The sequence below is a fragment of the Amphibalanus amphitrite genome, unplaced genomic scaffold, assembly GCF_019059575.1.
Source record: "Amphibalanus amphitrite isolate SeventyFive unplaced genomic scaffold, NRLGWU_Aamphi_draft 000552F_arrow, whole genome shotgun sequence".
Lineage (NCBI taxonomy): Eukaryota > Metazoa > Arthropoda > Thecostraca > Balanomorpha > Balanidae > Amphibalanus > Amphibalanus amphitrite.
This window is the reverse complement of record NW_024882046.1, coordinates 5,099-21,676: the sequence shown is the minus strand read 5'-3', so window position 1 is coordinate 21,676 and position 16,578 is coordinate 5,099. Positions and strand designations below refer to the sequence as shown.

General features: G+C 53.6%; 1 protein-coding gene across 25 annotated transcripts in view; it reads left to right on the top strand.

The window, feature by feature from the left end:
* LOC122393749 (programmed cell death protein 6-like) overlaps window positions 1–15,489 on the top strand; it is a 38,425-nt gene extending 22,936 nt beyond the window's left edge. For 5 of the 25 annotated variants that reach the window (XM_043390074.1, XM_043390065.1, XM_043390059.1 and 2 more), the window contains 4 exons: window positions 11,515–11,573; window positions 12,378–12,484; window positions 13,335–13,603; window positions 14,335–15,489. In XM_043390074.1, coding sequence (XP_043246009.1) covers window positions 11,518–11,573; window positions 12,378–12,484; window positions 13,335–13,603; window positions 14,335–14,436 — 534 coding nt within the window. In that variant the 5' untranslated portion in view covers window positions 11,515–11,517 and the 3' untranslated portion in view covers window positions 14,437–15,489. Of the gene's footprint in view, window positions 1–10,677; window positions 10,807–10,827; window positions 11,047–11,262; window positions 11,283–11,374; window positions 11,396–11,514; window positions 11,574–12,377; window positions 12,485–12,609; window positions 12,717–13,334; window positions 13,604–14,334 lie in introns of those variants that run through there. The other 20 variants (XM_043390064.1, XM_043390062.1, XM_043390056.1 and 17 more) reach the window with 17 other exon arrangements.
* The last annotated feature ends 1,089 nt before the right edge of the window (window positions 15,490–16,578 follow it).

Genomic DNA, 16,578 nt, shown 5'->3' with positions numbered 1-16,578 from the left:
CCGGGGAATCGATTGCGACCCTTATTTTGGCGATCAGACGAACCCTTGAGGGCGTTTTGACGCGCCCCTTCCTTTAAGGGCCGATTAAGGGGTAAGGGGTAAGTTGCACACATCTGGATCCCGAGGCTGCGGCTAGATATTGACCCGGGGAATCGATTGCGACCCTTATTTTGGCGATCAGACGAACCCTTGAGGCACTTTTGACGCGCCCCGTCCTTTAAGGGCCGATTAAGGGGTAAGGGGTAAGTTGCACACATCTGGAACCCGAGGCTGCGGTTAGATATTGACCCGGGGAATCGATTGCGACCCTTATTTTGGCGATCAGACGAACCCTTGAGGCTCTTTTGACGCGCCCCTTCCTTTAAGGGCCGATTAAGGGGTAAGGGGTAAGTTGCACACATCTGGAACCCGAGGCTGCGGCTAGATATTGACCCGAGGAATCGATTGCGACCCTTATTCTGGCGATCAGACGAACCCTTGAGGTACTTTTGACGCGCCCCGTCCTTTAAGGGCCGATTAAGGGGTAAGGGGTAAGTTGCACACATCTGGAACCCGAGGCTGCGGCTAGATATTGACCCGGGGAATCGATTGCGACCCTTATTTTGGCGATCAAACGAACCCTTGAGGCACTTTTGACGCGCCCCTTCCTTTAAGGGCCGATTAAGGGGTAAGGGGTAAGTTGCACACATCTGGAACCCGAAGCTGCGGCTAGATATTGACCCGGGGAATCGATTGCGACCCTTATTTTGGCGATCAGACGAACCCTTGAGGCACTTTTGACGCGCCCCGTCCTTTAAGGGCCGATTAAGGGGTAAGGGGTAAGTTGCACACATCTGGAACCCGGGGCTGCGGCTAGATATTGACCCGGGGAATCGATTGCGACCCTTATTTTGGCGATCAGACGAACCCTTGAGGCACTTTTGACGCGCCCCTTCCTTTAAGGGCCGATAAAGGGGTAAGGGGTAAGTTGCACACATCTGGAACCCCAGGCTGCGGCTAGATTTTGACCCGGGGAATCGATTGCGACCCTTATTTTGGCGATCAGACGAACCCTTGAGGGCGTTTTGACGCGCCCCTTCCTTTAAGGGCCGATTAAGGGGTAAGGGGTAAGTTGCACACATCTGGAACCCGAGGCTGCGGCTAGATATTGACCCGGGGAATCGATTGCGACCCTTATTTTGGCGATCAGACGAACCCTTGAGGGCGTTTTGACGCGCCCCTTTCTTTAAGGGCCGATTAAGGGGTAAGGGGTAAGTTGCACACATCTGGAACCCGAGGCTGCGGCTAGATATTGACCCGGGAATCGATTGCGACCCTTATTTTGGCGATCAGACGAACCCTTGAGGGCGTTTTGACGCGCCCCTTCCTTTAAGGGCCGATTAAGGGGTAAAGGGTAAGTTGCACACATCTCGAACCCGAGGCTGTGGCTAGATATTGACCCGGGGAATCGATTGCGACCCTTATTTTGGCGATCAGACGAACCCTTGAGGGCGTTTTGACGCGCCCCTTCCTTAAAGGGCCGATTAAGGGGTAAGGGGTAAGTTGCACACATCTGGATCCCGAGGCTGCGGCTAGATATTGACCCGGGGAATCGATTGCGACCCTTATTTTGGCGATCAGACGAACCCTTGAGGCACTTTTGACGCGCCCCGTCCTTTAAGGGCCGATTAAGGGGTAAGGGGTAAGTTGCACACATCTGGAACCCGAGGCTGCGGTTAGATATTGACCCGGGGAATCGATTGCGACCCTTATTTTGGCGATCAGACGAACCCTTGAGGCTCTTTTGACGCGCCCCTTCCTTTAAGGGCCGATTAAGGGGTAAGGGGTAAGTTGCACACATCTGGAACCCGAGGCTGCGGCTAGATATTGACCCGGGGAATCGATTGCGACCCTTATTTTGGCGATCAGACGAACCCTTGAGGCACTTTTGACGCGCCCCTTCCTTTGAGAGCCGATTAAGGGGTAAGGGGTAAGTTGCACACATCTGGAACCCGAGGCTGCGGCTAGATATTGACCCGAGGAATCGATTGCGACCCTTATTTTGGCGATCAGACGAACCCTTGAGGCACTTTTGACGCGCCCCTTCCTTTAAGGGCCGATTAAGGGGTAAGGGGTAAGTTGCACACATCTGGAACCCGAGGCTGCGGCTAGATATTGACCCGGGGAATCGATTGCGACCCTTATTTTGGCGATCAGACAAACCCTTGAGGCACTTTTGACGCGCCCCTTCCTTTAAGGGCCGATTAAGGGGTAAGGGGTAAGTTGCACACATCTGGAACCCAAGGCTGCGGCTAGATATTGACCCGGGGAATCGATTGCGACCCTTATTTTGGCGATCAGACGAACCCTTGAGGCACTTTTGACGCGCCCCTTCCTTTAAGGGCCGATTAAGGGGTAAGGGGTAAGTTGCACACATCTGGAACCCGAGGCTGCGACTAGATATTGACCCGGGGAATCGATTGCGACCCTTATTTTGGCGATCAGACGAACCCTTGAGGCACTTTTGACGCGCCCCGTCCTTTAAGGGCCGATTAAGGGGTAAGGGGTAAGTTGCACACATCTGGAACCCGAGGCTGCGGCTAGATATTGACCCGAGGAATCGATTGCGACCCTTATTTTGGCGATCAGACGAACCCTTGAGGCATTTTTGACGCGCCCCGTCCTTTAAGGGCCGATTAAGGGGTAAGGGGTAAGTTGCACACATCTGGAACCCGAGGCTGCGGCTAGATATTGACCCAAGGAATCGATTGCGACCCTTATTTTGGCGATCAGACGAACCCTTGAGGCACTTTTGACGCGCCCCTTCCTTTAAGGGCCGATTAAGGGGTAAGGGGTAAGTTGCACACATCTGGAACCCGAGGCTGCGGCTAGATATTGACCCAGGGAATCGATTGCGACCCTTATTTTGGCGATCAGACGAACCCTTGAGGCACTTTTGACGCCCCCCGTCCTTTAAGGGCCGATTAAGGGGTAAGGGGTAAGTTGCACACATCTGGAACCCGAGGCTGCGGCTAGATATTGACCCGAGGAATCGATTGCGACCCTTATTTTGGCGATACGACGAACCCTTGAGGCACTTTTGACGCGCCCCTTCCTTTAAGGGCCGATTAAGGGGTAAGGGGTAAGTTGCACACATCTGGAACCCGAGGCTGCGGCTAGATATTGACCCGGGGAATCGATTGCGACCCTTATTTTGGCGATCAGACGAACCCTTGAGGCACTTTTGACGCGCCCCGTCCTTTAAGGGCCGATTAAGGGGTAACGGGTAAGTTGCACACATCTTGAACCCGAGGCTGCGGCTAGATATTGACCCGAGGAATCGATTGCGACCCTTATTTTGGCGATCAGACGAACCCTTGAGGCACTTTTGACGCGCCCCTTCCTTTAAGGGCCGATTAAGGGGTAAGGGGTAAGTTGCACACATCTTGAACCCGAGGCTGCGGCTAGATATTGACCCGAGGAATCGATTGCGACCCTTATTTTGGCGATCAGACGAACCCTTGAGGCACTTTTGACGCGCCCCTTCCTTTAAGGGCCGATTAAGGGGTAAGGGGTAAGTTGCAAACATCTTGAACCCGAGGCTGCGGCTAGATATTGACCCGAGGAATCGATTGCGACCCTTATTTTGGCGATCAGACGAACCCTTGAGGCACTTTTGACGCGCCCCTTCCTTTAAGGGCCGATTAAGGGGTAAGGGGTAAGTTGCACACATCTGGAACCCGAGGCTGCGGCTAGATATTGACCCGGGGAATCGATTGCGACCCTTATTTTGGCGATCAGACGAACCCTTGAGGGCGTTTTGACGCGCCCCTTCCTTTAAGGGCCGATTAAGGGGTAAGGGGTAAGTTGCACACATCTGGAACCCGAGGCTGCGGCTAGATATTGACCCGAGGAATCGATTGCGACCCTTCTTTTGGCGATCAGACGAACCCTTGAGGTACTTTTGACGCGCCCCGTCCTTTAAGGGCCGATTAAGGGGTAAGGGGTAAGTTGCACACATCTGGAACCCGAGGCTGCGGCTAGATATTGACCCGGGGAATCGATTGCGACCCTTATTTTGGCGATCAAACGAACCCTTGAGGCACTTTTGACGCGCCCCTTCCTTTAAGGGCCGATTAAGGGGTAAGGGGTAAGTTGCACACATCTGGAACCCGAGGCTGCGGCTAGATATTGACCCGGGGAATCGATTGCGACCCTTATTTTGGCGATCAGACGAACCCTTGAGGCACTTTTGACGCGCCCCGTCCTTTAAGGGCCGATTAAGGGGTAAGGGGTAAGTTGCACACATCTGGAACCCGAGGCTGCGGCTAGATATTGACCCGGGGAATCGATTGCGACCCTTATTTTGGCGATCAGACGAACCCTTGAGGCACTTTTGACGCGCCCCTTCCTTTAAGGGCCGATAAAGGGGTAAGGGGTAAGTTGCACACATCTGGAACCCGAGGCTGCGGCTAGATTTTGACCCGGGGAATCGATTGCGACCCTTATTTTGGCGATCAGACGAACCCTTGAGGGCGTTTTGACGCGCCCCTTCCTTTAAGGGCCGATTAAGGGGTAAGGGGTAAGTTGCACACATCTGGAACCCGAGGCTGCGGCTAGATATTGACCCGGGGAATCGATTGCGACCCTTATTTTGGCGATCAGACGAACCCTTGAGGGCGTTTTGACGCGCCCCTTTCTTTAAGGGCCGATTAAGGGGTAAGGGGTAAGTTGCACACATCTGGAACCCGAGGCTGCGGCTAGATATTGACCCGGGGAATCGATTGCGACCCTTATTTTGGCGATCAGACGAACCCTTGAGGGCGTTTTGACGCGCCCCTTCCTTTAAGGGCCGATTAAGGGGTAAGGGGTAAGTTGCACACATCTCGAACCCAAGGCTGCGGCTAGATATTGACCCGGGGAATCGATTGCGACCCTTATTTTAGCGATCAGACGAACCCTTGAGGGCGTTTTGACGCGCCCCTTCCTTTAAGGGCCGATTAAGGGGTAAGGGGTAAGTTGCACACATCTGGATCCCGAGGCTGCGGCTAGATATTGACCCGGGGAATCGATTGCGACCCTTATTTTGGCGATCAGACGAACCCTTGAGGCACTTTTGACGCGCCCCGTCCTTTAAGGGCCGATTAAGGGGTAAGGGGTAAGTTGCACACATCTGGAACCCGAGGCTGCGGTTAGATATTGACCCGGGGAATCGATTGCGACCCTTATTTTGGCGATCAGACGAACCCTTGAGGCTCTTTTGACGCGCCCCTTCCTTTAAGGGCCGATTAAGGGGTAAGGGGTAAGTTGCACACATCTGGAACCCGAGGCTGCGGCTAGATATTGACCCGAGGAATCGATTGCGACCCTTATTCTGGCGATCAGACGAATCCTTGAGGTACTTTTGACGCGCCCCGTCCTTTAAGGGCCGATTAAGGGGTAAGGGGTAAGTTGCACACATCTGGAACCCGAGGCTGCGGCTAGATATTGACCCGGGGAATCGATTGCGACCCTTATTTTGGCGATCAAACGAACCCTTGAAGCACTTTTGACGCGCCCCTTCCTTTAAGGGCCGATTAAGGGGTAAGGGGTAAGTTGCACACATCTGGAACCCGAGGCTGCGGCTAGATATTGACCCGGGGAATCGATTGCGACCCTTATTTTGGCAATCAGACGAACCCTTGAGGCACTTTTGACGCGCCCCGTCCTTTAAGGGCCGATTAAGGGGTAAGGGGTAAGTTGCACACATCTGGAACCCGAGGCTGCGGCTAGATATTGACCCGGGGAATCGATTGCGACCCTTATTTTGGCGATCAGACGAACCCTTGAGGCACTTTTGACGCGCCCCTTCCTTTAAGGGCCGATAAAGGGGTAAGGGGTAAGTTGCACACATCTGGAACCCCAGGCTGCGGCTAGATTTTGACCCGGGGAATCGATTGCGACCCTTATTTTGGCGATCAGACGAACCCTTGAGGGCGTTTTGACGCGCCCCTTCCTTTAAGGGCCGATTAAGGGGTAAGGGGTAAGTTGCACACATCTGGAACCCGAGGCTGCGGCTAGATATTGACCCGGGGAATCGATTGCGACCCTTATTTTGGCGATCAGACGAACCCTTGAGGGCGTTTTGACGCGCCCCTTTCTTTAAGGGCCGATTAAGGGGTAAGGGGTAAGTTGCACACATCTGGAACCCGAGGCTGCGGCTAGATATTGACCCGGGAATCGATTGCGACCCTTATTTTGGCGATCAGACGAACCCTTCAGGGCGTTTTGACGCGCCCCTTCCTTTAAGGGCCGATTAAGGGGTAAGGGGTAAGTTGCACACATCTCGAACCCGAGGCTGCGGCTAGATATTGACCCGGGGAATCGATTGCGACCCTTATTTTGGCGATCAGACGAACCCTTGAGGGCGTTTTGACGCGCCCCTTCCTTAAAGGGCCGATTAAGGGGTAAGGGGTAAGTTGCACACATCTGGGTCCCGAGGCTGCGGCTAGATATTGACCCGGGGAATCGATTGCGACCCTTATTTTGGCGATCAGACGAACCCTTGAGGCACTTTTGACGCGCCCCGTCCTTTAAGGGCCGATTAAGGGGTAAGGGGTAAGTTGCACACATCTGGAACCCGAGGCTGCGGTTAGATATTGACCCGGGGAATCGATTGCGACCCTTATTTTGGCGATCAGACGAACCCTTGAGGCTCTTTTGACGCGCCCCTTCCTTTAAGGGCCGATTAAGGGGTAAGGGGTAAGTTGCACACATCTGGAACCCGAGGCTGCGGCTAGATATTGACCCGGGGAATCGATTGCGACCCTTATTTTGGCGATCAGACGAACCCTTGAGGCACTTTTGACGCGCCCCTTCCTTTGAGAGCCGATTAAGGGGTAAGGGGTAAGTTGCACACATCTGGAACCCGAGGCTGCGGCTAGATATTGACCCGAGGAATCGATTGCGACCCTTATTTTGGCGATCAGACGAACCCTTGAGGCACTTTTGACGCGCCCCTTCCTTTAAGGGCCGATTAAGGGGTAAGGGGTAAGTTGCACACATCTGGAACCCGAGGCTGCGGCTAGATATTGACCCGGGGAATCGATTGCGACCCTTATTTTGGCGATCAGACAAACCCTTGAGGCACTTTTGACGCGCCCCTTCCTTTAAGGGCCGATTAAGGGGTAAGGGGTAAGTTGCACACATCTGGAACCCAAGGCTGCGGCTAGATATTGACCCGGGGAATCGATTGCGACCCTTATTTTGGCGATCAGACGAACCCTTGAGGCACTTTTGACGCGCCCCTTCCTTTAAGGGCCGATTAAGGGGTAAGGGGTAAGTTGCACACATCTGGAACCCGAGGCTGCGACTAGATATTGACCCGGGGAATCGATTGCGACCCTTATTTTGGCGATCAGACGAACCCTTGAGGCACTTTTGACGCGCCCCGTCCTTTAAGGGCCGATTAAGGGGTAAGGGGTAAGTTGCACACATCTGGAACCCGAGGCTGCGGCTAGATATTGACCCGAGGAATCGATTGCGACCCTTATTTTGGCGATCAGACGAACCCTTGAGGCATTTTTGACGCGCCCCGTCCTTTAAGGGCCGATTAAGGGGTAAGGGGTAAGTTGCACACATCTGGAACCCGAGGCTGCGGCTAGATATTGACCCAAGGAATCGATTGCGACCCTTATTTTGGCGATCAGACGAACCCTTGAGGCACTTTTGACGCGCCCCTTCCTTTAAGGGCCGATTAAGGGGTAAGGGGTAAGTTGCACACATCTGGAACCCGAGGCTGCGGCTAGATATTGACCCAGGGAATCGATTGCGACCCTTATTTTGGCGATCAGACGAACCCTTGAGGCACTTTTGACGCCCCCCGTCCTTTAAGGGCCGATTAAGGGGTAAGGGGTAAGTTGCACACATCTGGAACCCGAGGCTGCGGCTAGATATTGACCCGAGGAATCGATTGCGACCCTTATTTTGGCGGTAAGACGAACCCTTGAGGCACTTTTGACGCGCCCCTTCCTTTAAGGGCCGATTAAGGGGTAAGGGGTAAGTTGCACACATCTGGAACCCGAGGCTGCGGCTAGATTTTGACCCGGGGAATCGATTGCGACCCTTATTTTGGCGATCAGACGAACCCTTGAGGCACTTTTGACGCGCCCCGTCCTTTAAGGGCCGATTAAGGGGTAACGGGTAAGTTGCACACATCTTGAACCCGAGGCTGCGGCTAGATATTGACCCGAGGAATCGATTGCGACCCTTATTTTGGCGATCAGACGAACCCTTGAGGCACTTTTGACGCGCCCCTTCCTTTAAGGGCCGATTAAGGGGTAAGGGGTAAGTTGCACACATCTTGAACCCGAGGCTGCGGCTAGATATTGACCCGAGGAATCGATTGCGACCCTTATTTTGGCGATCAGACGAACCCTTGAGGCACTTTTGACGCGCCCCTTCCTTTAAGGGCCGATTAAGGGGTAAGGGGTAAGTTGCAAACATCTTGAACCCGAGGCTGCGGCTAGATATTGACCCGAGGAATCGATTGCGACCCTTATTTTGGCGATCAGACGAACCCTTGAGGCACTTTTGACGCGCCCCTTCCTTTAAGGGCCGATTAAGGGGTAAGGGGTAAGTTGCACACATCTTGAACCCGAGGCTGCGGCTAGATATTGACCCGAGGAATCGATTGCGACCCTTATTTTGGCGATCAGACGAACCCTTGAGGCACTTTTGACGCGCCCCTTCCTTTAAAGGGACCCTCCCACCTTAACATTAGTTTTGAGTTGAGATAGCCAAATTGGTGGCCATGGCCTGCAAATACCGGTTTGGGCACTCACAACATCGAGAAATGCTTTAATTCGAAGATATGGAATTTCAAACTTGCAGTTTTCGGATTCTAAGGGGCTAATGCATTGGTATGCCCCCTTAGAATTTGTGACGTCAGCGGAGATCTAACGATTTTTAAATCTTAGACTAAAACCATCGTTAACACGTGGTGGTATACGCTGCTTTGCGCGCAACGTCTGCCGCACTTTAAGGCTGCCAAATTATTGCTTCCAAATAAAGTCGCTAGTAACAGGGAGATCCCAAAAAGTAAACAAAAGTAAAAGCCTAATATCTTGAAAACCAGTGAATATTTTTCGGTGAAATTTGGTAGATATTCGTTTTCGCTCTTTCTGAACCAAGGGACATCACTTTCATGCCAATTCATTAACTTTTTTGAAGGTGGGAGGGTCCCTTTAAGGGACGATTAAGGGGTAAGGGGTAAGTTGCACACATCTGGAACCCGAGGCTGCGGCTAGATATTGACCCGGGGAATCGATTGCGACCCTTATTTTGGCGATCAGATGAACCCTTGAGGCACTTTTGACGCGCCCCTTCCTTTAAGGGCCGATTAAGGGGTAAGGGGTAAGTTGCACACATCTTGAACCCGAGGCTGCGGCTAGATATTGACCCGGGGAATCGATTGCGACCCTTATTTTGGCGATCAGACGAACCCTTGAGGCACTTTTGACGCGCCCCTTCCTTTAAGGGCCGATTAAGGGGTAAGGGGTAAGTTGCACACATCTTGAACCCGAGGCTGCGGCTAGATATTGACCCGAGGAATCGATTGCGACTCTTATTTTGGCGATCAGACGAACCCTTGAGGCACTTTTGACGCGCCCCTTCCTTTAAGGGCCGATTAAGGGGTAAGGGGTAAGTTGCACACATCCGGAACCCGAGGCTGCGGCTAAATATTGACCCGGGGAATCGATTGCGACCCTTATTTTCGCGATCAGACGAACCCTTGAGGCACTTTTGACGCGCCCCTTCCTTTAAGGGCCGATTAAGGGGTAAGGGGTAAGTTGCACACATCTGGAACCCAAGGCTGCGGCTAGATATTGACCCGGGGAATCGATTGCGACCCTTATTTTGGCGATCAGACGAACCCTTGAGGCACTTTTGACGCGCCCCTTCCTTTAAGGGCCGATTAAGGGGTAAGGGGTAAGTTGCACACATCTGGAACCCGAGGCTGCGGCTAGATATTGACCCGAGGAATCGATTGCGACCCTTATTTTGGCGATCAGACGAACCCTTGAGGCACTTTTGACGCGCCCCTTCCTTTAAGGGCCGATTAAGGGGTAAGGGGTAAGTTGCACACATCTGGAACCCGAGGCTGCGGCTAGATATTGACCCGGGGAATCGATTGCGACCCTTATTTTGGCGATCAGACGAACCCTTGAGGCACTTTTGACGCGCCCCTTCCTTTAAGGGCCGATTAAGGGGTAAGGGGTAAGTTGCACACATCTGGAACCCGAGGCTGCGGCTAGATATTGACCCGAGGAATCGATTGCGACCCTTATTTTGGCGATCAGACGAACCCTTGAGGCACTTTTGACGCGCCCCTTCCTTTAAGGGCCGATTAAGGGGTAAGGGGTAAGTTGCACACATCTGGAACCCGAGGCTGCGGCTAGATATTGACCCGGGGAATCGATTGCGACCCTTATTTTTGCGATCAGACGAACCCTTGAGGCACTTTTGACGCGCCCCTTCCTTTAAGGGCCGATTAAGGGGTAAGGGGTAAGAGCTAGGGCCAAATAAAGGTCATATTCTTGCTCCCCGTCCCCCAATTGACCTTATATGAGTTTTTTAAGCGATTCTGAATCCGACGCTGTATTCGTTGCTGTTGCTGACGCTAACTTCACGGACATCCCTTAACACCCCGTTTTACGGTACTGGAGGTTTCTGGAGCTTTGGTGAGAGCTTTCTGGAGCTTTCTGGAGGCGCTGGAACGCTCTCTGGAGGAGTCTAGAGCTTTCTGGAGGTTTCTGGAGGCGCTGGAACAGGCCCTTGGTTTGTTTGGTTTTGCATTTAGATATTTTACATTTTCAAAGTGGAAAACAAGTTTAGTTAACCATGAGCAAAACCAGAGATTTGTCTAATCTGCCTCTCTGCATTACAGCCTCTCTGCATCAGTAATATCAGAGCTGAATCATGAGGTCTGCTCGGTTAACCAAAACTATTGGAAAAATACACTAAGAAGCATTCTGGTCCATTGCATGATCTGATTACAACAGCAACAGCTACATCTCTGGTCTAGGGGTCAGTTCCTTGCAGACTCAGCCTGCCATCAGCCCTTGGTTTGATTCCTTCCCGTCTCATGCACATTGCACGTGGCCGTGGCATCTCGCTGCTGCCTGGTCGCGTGGGTATAGGCAAGGTAGTGTGAGAATTCAGATTAGCAATTGTTGGTACACTGAATATGCTACTTAATGGAAATGGCATTATGAAAAAGTTCATCGTTTTATAAGCGAATGTCATATGCAGCAGCCTAATTGTTGGTATTGGTTATCACCATTCACCAGTCACCACTACCTATATGAATTTAATTAGGGCTCAGTTATCATGCTGCTGTGTGTCTGAGGCTAACATTTGCAGCACAGAGGGACAGGTACCCATATATTTTCCTTGGTGAAAACTGAAACCTATCTATCTGCTGTGGTTAACCAAGTGTGATGTTTTGGATGATAAGATGTGTAATATTACATATTGCTATTTTTCTTCTTTCAGATAATGGCTCAACCACAAGGTGTACCTGACCGCCAATACCTGCTAAGGGTATTTCAAAGGTATTGCTTTATCTAGTAGCTGCTGTTATGGCGTTGTTTCAAGGACAGTGATTGTACATATACATATTTGAGAAAGTTATCAAGTGTAGTTCTAGAAGTGAAATGTGTATTCCTTCTTTTTCTTTTCTTTTTGCTCTTTCTATTTGTACTCTTAATACAAAGTACACCTGACCAAGAACACCAAAGGACCACAATACTTGAAGCTTTTTTCACCAAATATTTATTGTGCTGGCCTACATCTTATGCAGGTCATTTTCTGGTGACCTAGCTATTTCCAATCCATTATCCATCATTGATTTGCACCCACACTAAGTGACTGAAGTGATCAGGCCCATCCCATTGTTCATTTTTAAGTTAAAGCATTACAGATTGTGAACTGCGAAGATTGCTATGCTTTGCTGAAGCCAACCCTGGTAGCTTGTCATTGGGTTTGTAGTTCTGACTGGTACAATTACAAAGCATGAATGTTGTAGTCAGATTGTTTTATTTATGGTGAAGTCAACTAAATGTTTGCTGTCAGCTAAAGGAATCATTACTAACTTGAAATGTTTCTAACTGTTGACTGTTTTTTTCAATATCAAGCAGTTTGTGAGTTTTTCTTCCATTATTCTGCTCATTATATTTGATAACCATTATTTCCCAGAAAAAGGCAATACAAGCAGTGTTTTTATATCAGCACATGCTTCTATTTTCTTGGAACACCTTCAATTTGTTTTGACATCTGACTTTTGATGCTAGGTGTTCCAGTAAAAATCATGCTTGGAAGCCATAAGCCTGTGATTATACATGCTGTGTTATTTGCAGTGTTGACAAAGACAGAAGCGGGCACATTTCATCCGTCGAGCTAGCCTCAGCGCTGTCCAATGGAACCTGGCAGCCGTTCAACCCGGAGACTGTTCGACTCATGATAGGTAGGACAGTGCGGCCCCGGTCGGTGGGCAGACGGCCACCGCTCGCGTCCCCTCCGCCCGCCCGCCCGCGCATGTCTCCCCGTGGCCGGCACCAGCACCTCTGACGCCGTGCCGCGCCCTTGCAGTGTCGATACTGACCGCAGCGGCACCATATCTGCCCACGAACTGCAGCGCGCCCTCTCCAATGGCACGTGGAACCCCTTCAACCCGGAAACCGTGCGCATCATGATCGGTAAATGAGGCCTGCCTCCCCAATATCTCGCCGCGCCGACCGCTGGCCGCTCCCCGTGTGCGTGGTTCCAGAGATGGGCTGGGCCTGGAACACACGAATGTAAAAGTCCGCAGCTGTGCCGCCGGCCTGCCGTGCCTGCCGGAACGTACGCCATGAGCAGCGTTTTCATGCCTTTGTGTGATGTTCCGCGCATATGTTCTGCTTTTTGCTACCGTGTAGTTGGCATCATTGATCTGACATGGTTTGGCTTTAGTCCGTGATGGTCAGGATTTAGGAATCAGGATGTTGGTGCCTTTTTGCCATTTAGTCTGGTGTTGGTTGCTTGTATGCAAGAAGGTGGGAACTATAGTTGTTCCCAGTCCCGATGCTATTGTGTCGCGCCGCGGAAACCAGAGGCGCACTGACCCCATCACCCATCTTGTGAATGCTTTATTGGCACCTGTGACGCGGTCTTGTTGGTTCATGATGGCTGACCTCCTTCTGGGGCTCAAAATCCGTGATGCCACGAGTACGACAAACAAGGCAGCCCACAGCTCACTAGACGCGCCCTAAGCGTATTGTCGCCAGACGCTGCCGCGTGCCCGCCAGCCTCACCGCAGCCCCCGCTCACGTCGACAGGCATGTTCGACCGCAACTCGTCGGGACAGATCGACTTTGACGAGTTCGCCGCGCTCTGGAAGTACGTCACCGACTGGCAGGGCTGCTTCAGGAGCTTCGATCGCGACGGCTCGGGAAACATCGACCGCAACGAGCTGCGCAACGCGCTCACCACGTTCGGTTACCGGCTGAGCGAGCCCTTCATCGGCATACTGATGCGCCGCTTCGACCGCAGCGGCAAGGGCGTCATCCTGTTTGACGACTTCATCCAGTGCTGCGTGGTGCTGCACGTGAGTCGCCGGACGCCGGACGGACCGCTGGCCAACCGCCGGCCGCAGTGCGCGACGGAACCTGGGGCCCAGCGGATCACCGCTCAATGCCATGTTGATGTGACTTGAGTGGGTGCTTAACCGTAAATTAATACCTATTATTGCTAGTACGTAGATTTAGAGCAAGCGGTACATACATATGACAATCTAAGCTGAATGTGATACCACCCAACGCCATCTTTGCATGTTCTCTTTGCAAGTAATTTGATTTTAGGTAACTTTTATCGTTGGGTCCCTCTGACTCGACCTCTTCGGTTACTCAGACCTTGACGGTTACTCTCACTTTGACGGACGCGACCCGCCGAAGCCGCCTGACCCGTCTGACCCGCTGACCCCTTCTGTCCGTCTGCCCAGTCTGTCAGTCTGACCGGCTACCCCTGGCGTCTCTCCGTCTGTCATTCTGACCCCGTCTGTCCTTTTTCAGTCTGACCCTCAGGATCTGACCCCGTCTGTCCATCTGTCCGTCTGTCATTCTGCCCCTTAATCTGTCCATCTGTCATTCTGCCCAGTCTTTCCGTCTGTCCGTCTGATCCGTCTGACCCGTCTGTCCGTCTGTCACTCTGCCCCGTATGTCCGTCTGCCCCGTCTGTCCGTCTGACCGTTCGGTGCTGCCCCGTCTGACCATCTGTCCGTCTGCCCCGTCTGTCACTCTGTCCCGTATGTCCGTCTGACCGTTCGGCGCTGCCCGGCAGACGCTGACGTCGGCCTTCCGTCAGCACGACACCGACATGGACGGCGTCATCACCATCCAGTACGAGCAGTTCCTCACCATGGTGCTCAGCCTCAAACTGTGAGCCCGCTCTCTGCCGGGCCAGCTACGCGGTCCGACCGCCGCGCGCGGCCCTCCGCCGGAACGTCCGGCACTCGCCTGACCCACTGCCAGGCCAGAGGGCGGTCACGGCGCGGCTACGACCCACTGCCAGGACAGAGGGCGGTCACGGCGCGGCTGCGACCCACTGCCAGGCCGGAGGGCGGTCACGGCGCGGCTGTGGGGCACGTGGCGGCGTGGCGCGGTATCTGCGCGGCCCGTGGTGGGGACTACTGAACCTGCAGCGCCGTGTGCGGGGTGACGAGGACGGAGGTACGCGGAGAGGCTGGCGTTTGGTAAACGCGTCCCGGGGTTTCTTACTGAGACTTGTCGTGTCGATGTGCGCCTGTTCTAAATGTGACTGGGCGGTCCATATGGCCTTATTAACGCGGGTGTCAGCATCAGCTGCCATCCGCAGACTGTTAATCTTCGGTGTGATTGTGTTGGATGTTATTGAGCCTTTCTGCCATTCCAGTATACAATATGCAATGTGCATGCTTCGGTGCTTTGATATATTATGTGTGCCAATAGCCTTTGATAATTACTATTTAATCCGTCCTCCAGCTGATGGCGGATCACTTACCGCTTAAGCATTAAGCGGTTGAAAAAGATGGTTGTCATTAAAACGGTAAGCCTGTCATCCGTGCCAGGCAAGAGCGATTGAGCTTTGTCGTCAACGAATGCTGAGTGACTACGCGGTCCGCGGCCATTTCAGGGGTGACGGCCCACTCACAGCTGTCGTACAGCGTCTGAGTCCCCGCAGTCGGGACGCCTCCCATGTTGTGTGTATTTAGGTGTGTGCCATTCGATACTGCGGGGTCGAGTGGTCACACCTTTCAATCTCCCCTTACACGACCGTAATCCATTGCTGCCGCCCGAGTCTGAGGTAGGACACGCAAACGCATCTTCTCAGTGCGTCTGGCCTCTCCAGTTCAATCGCGCCTCCTATTTGGTTTGCTTTCTCGTATATGGCAGGTTTTCATACCTGCGGTAAATGTCTATATTTCTGATGAATGTTGCAATACAAAATGACCGTGCAGCGTTTCGTGACCGGGGTCGGCCTATGCCGGCGCGTCGGCGCGGGTCACGAAGTCCCGTTGGCGGTGGGTCTGCCCGCCTTCTTGAGGAGCTTCTCTCGGACGACAACGTAGAGCTGCTGGCAGGCGGTGACCAGGGAGCGCACCGACGAGTTCAGCGCTGCAGCAGACACCAGACCCTCCGAGTATAGGCAGCTCACCTACCGGGGACAGTGGGAGGGTCAGACAGCTCACCTACCGGGGACAGTGGGAGGGTCAGACAGCTCACCTACCGGGGACAGTGGGGGGTCAGACAGCTCACCTGGCGGGGACAGTAGGAGGGTCAGACAGCTCACCTACCGGGGACAGTAGGAGGGTCAGACTCAGACGACAGCTCACCTGGCGGGGACAGTGGGTCAGGCAGCTCACCTACCGGGGATAGTGGGTCAGGCAGCTCACCTGGCGGGGACAGTGGGAGGGTCAGGCAGCTCACCTACCGGGGACAGCGGGAGGGTCAGACAGCTCACCTACCGGGGACAGCGGGAGGGTCAGGCAGCTCACCTACCGGGGACAGTGGGAGGGTCAGGCAGCTCACCTACTGGGGACAGTGGGAGGGTCAGACAGCTCACCTGGCGGGGACAGTAGGAGGGTCAGACTCAGACGACAGCTCACCTGGCGGGGACAGTGGGAGGGTCAGGCAGCTCACCTACCGGGGACAGTGGGAGGGTCAGACAGCTCACCTGGCGGGGACAGTGGGAGGGTCAGGCAGCTCACCTACCGGGGACAGCGGGAGGGTCAGACAGCTCACCTACCGGGGACAGTGGGAGGGTCAGACAGCTCACCTGGCGGGGACAGTGGGAGGGTCAGACAGCTCACCTGGCGGGGACAGTGGGAGGGTCAGGCAGCTCACCTACCGGGGACAGCGGGAGGGTCAGACAGCTCATCTGGCGGGGACAGCGGGAGGGTCAGACAGCTCACCTACCGGGGACAGTGGGGGGTCAGACAGCTCACCTACCGGGGACAGTGGGGGGTCAGACAGCTCCCCTACCGGGGACAGTGGGGGGTCAGACAGCTCACCTACCGGGGACAGTGGGGGGGGTCAGACAGCTCAC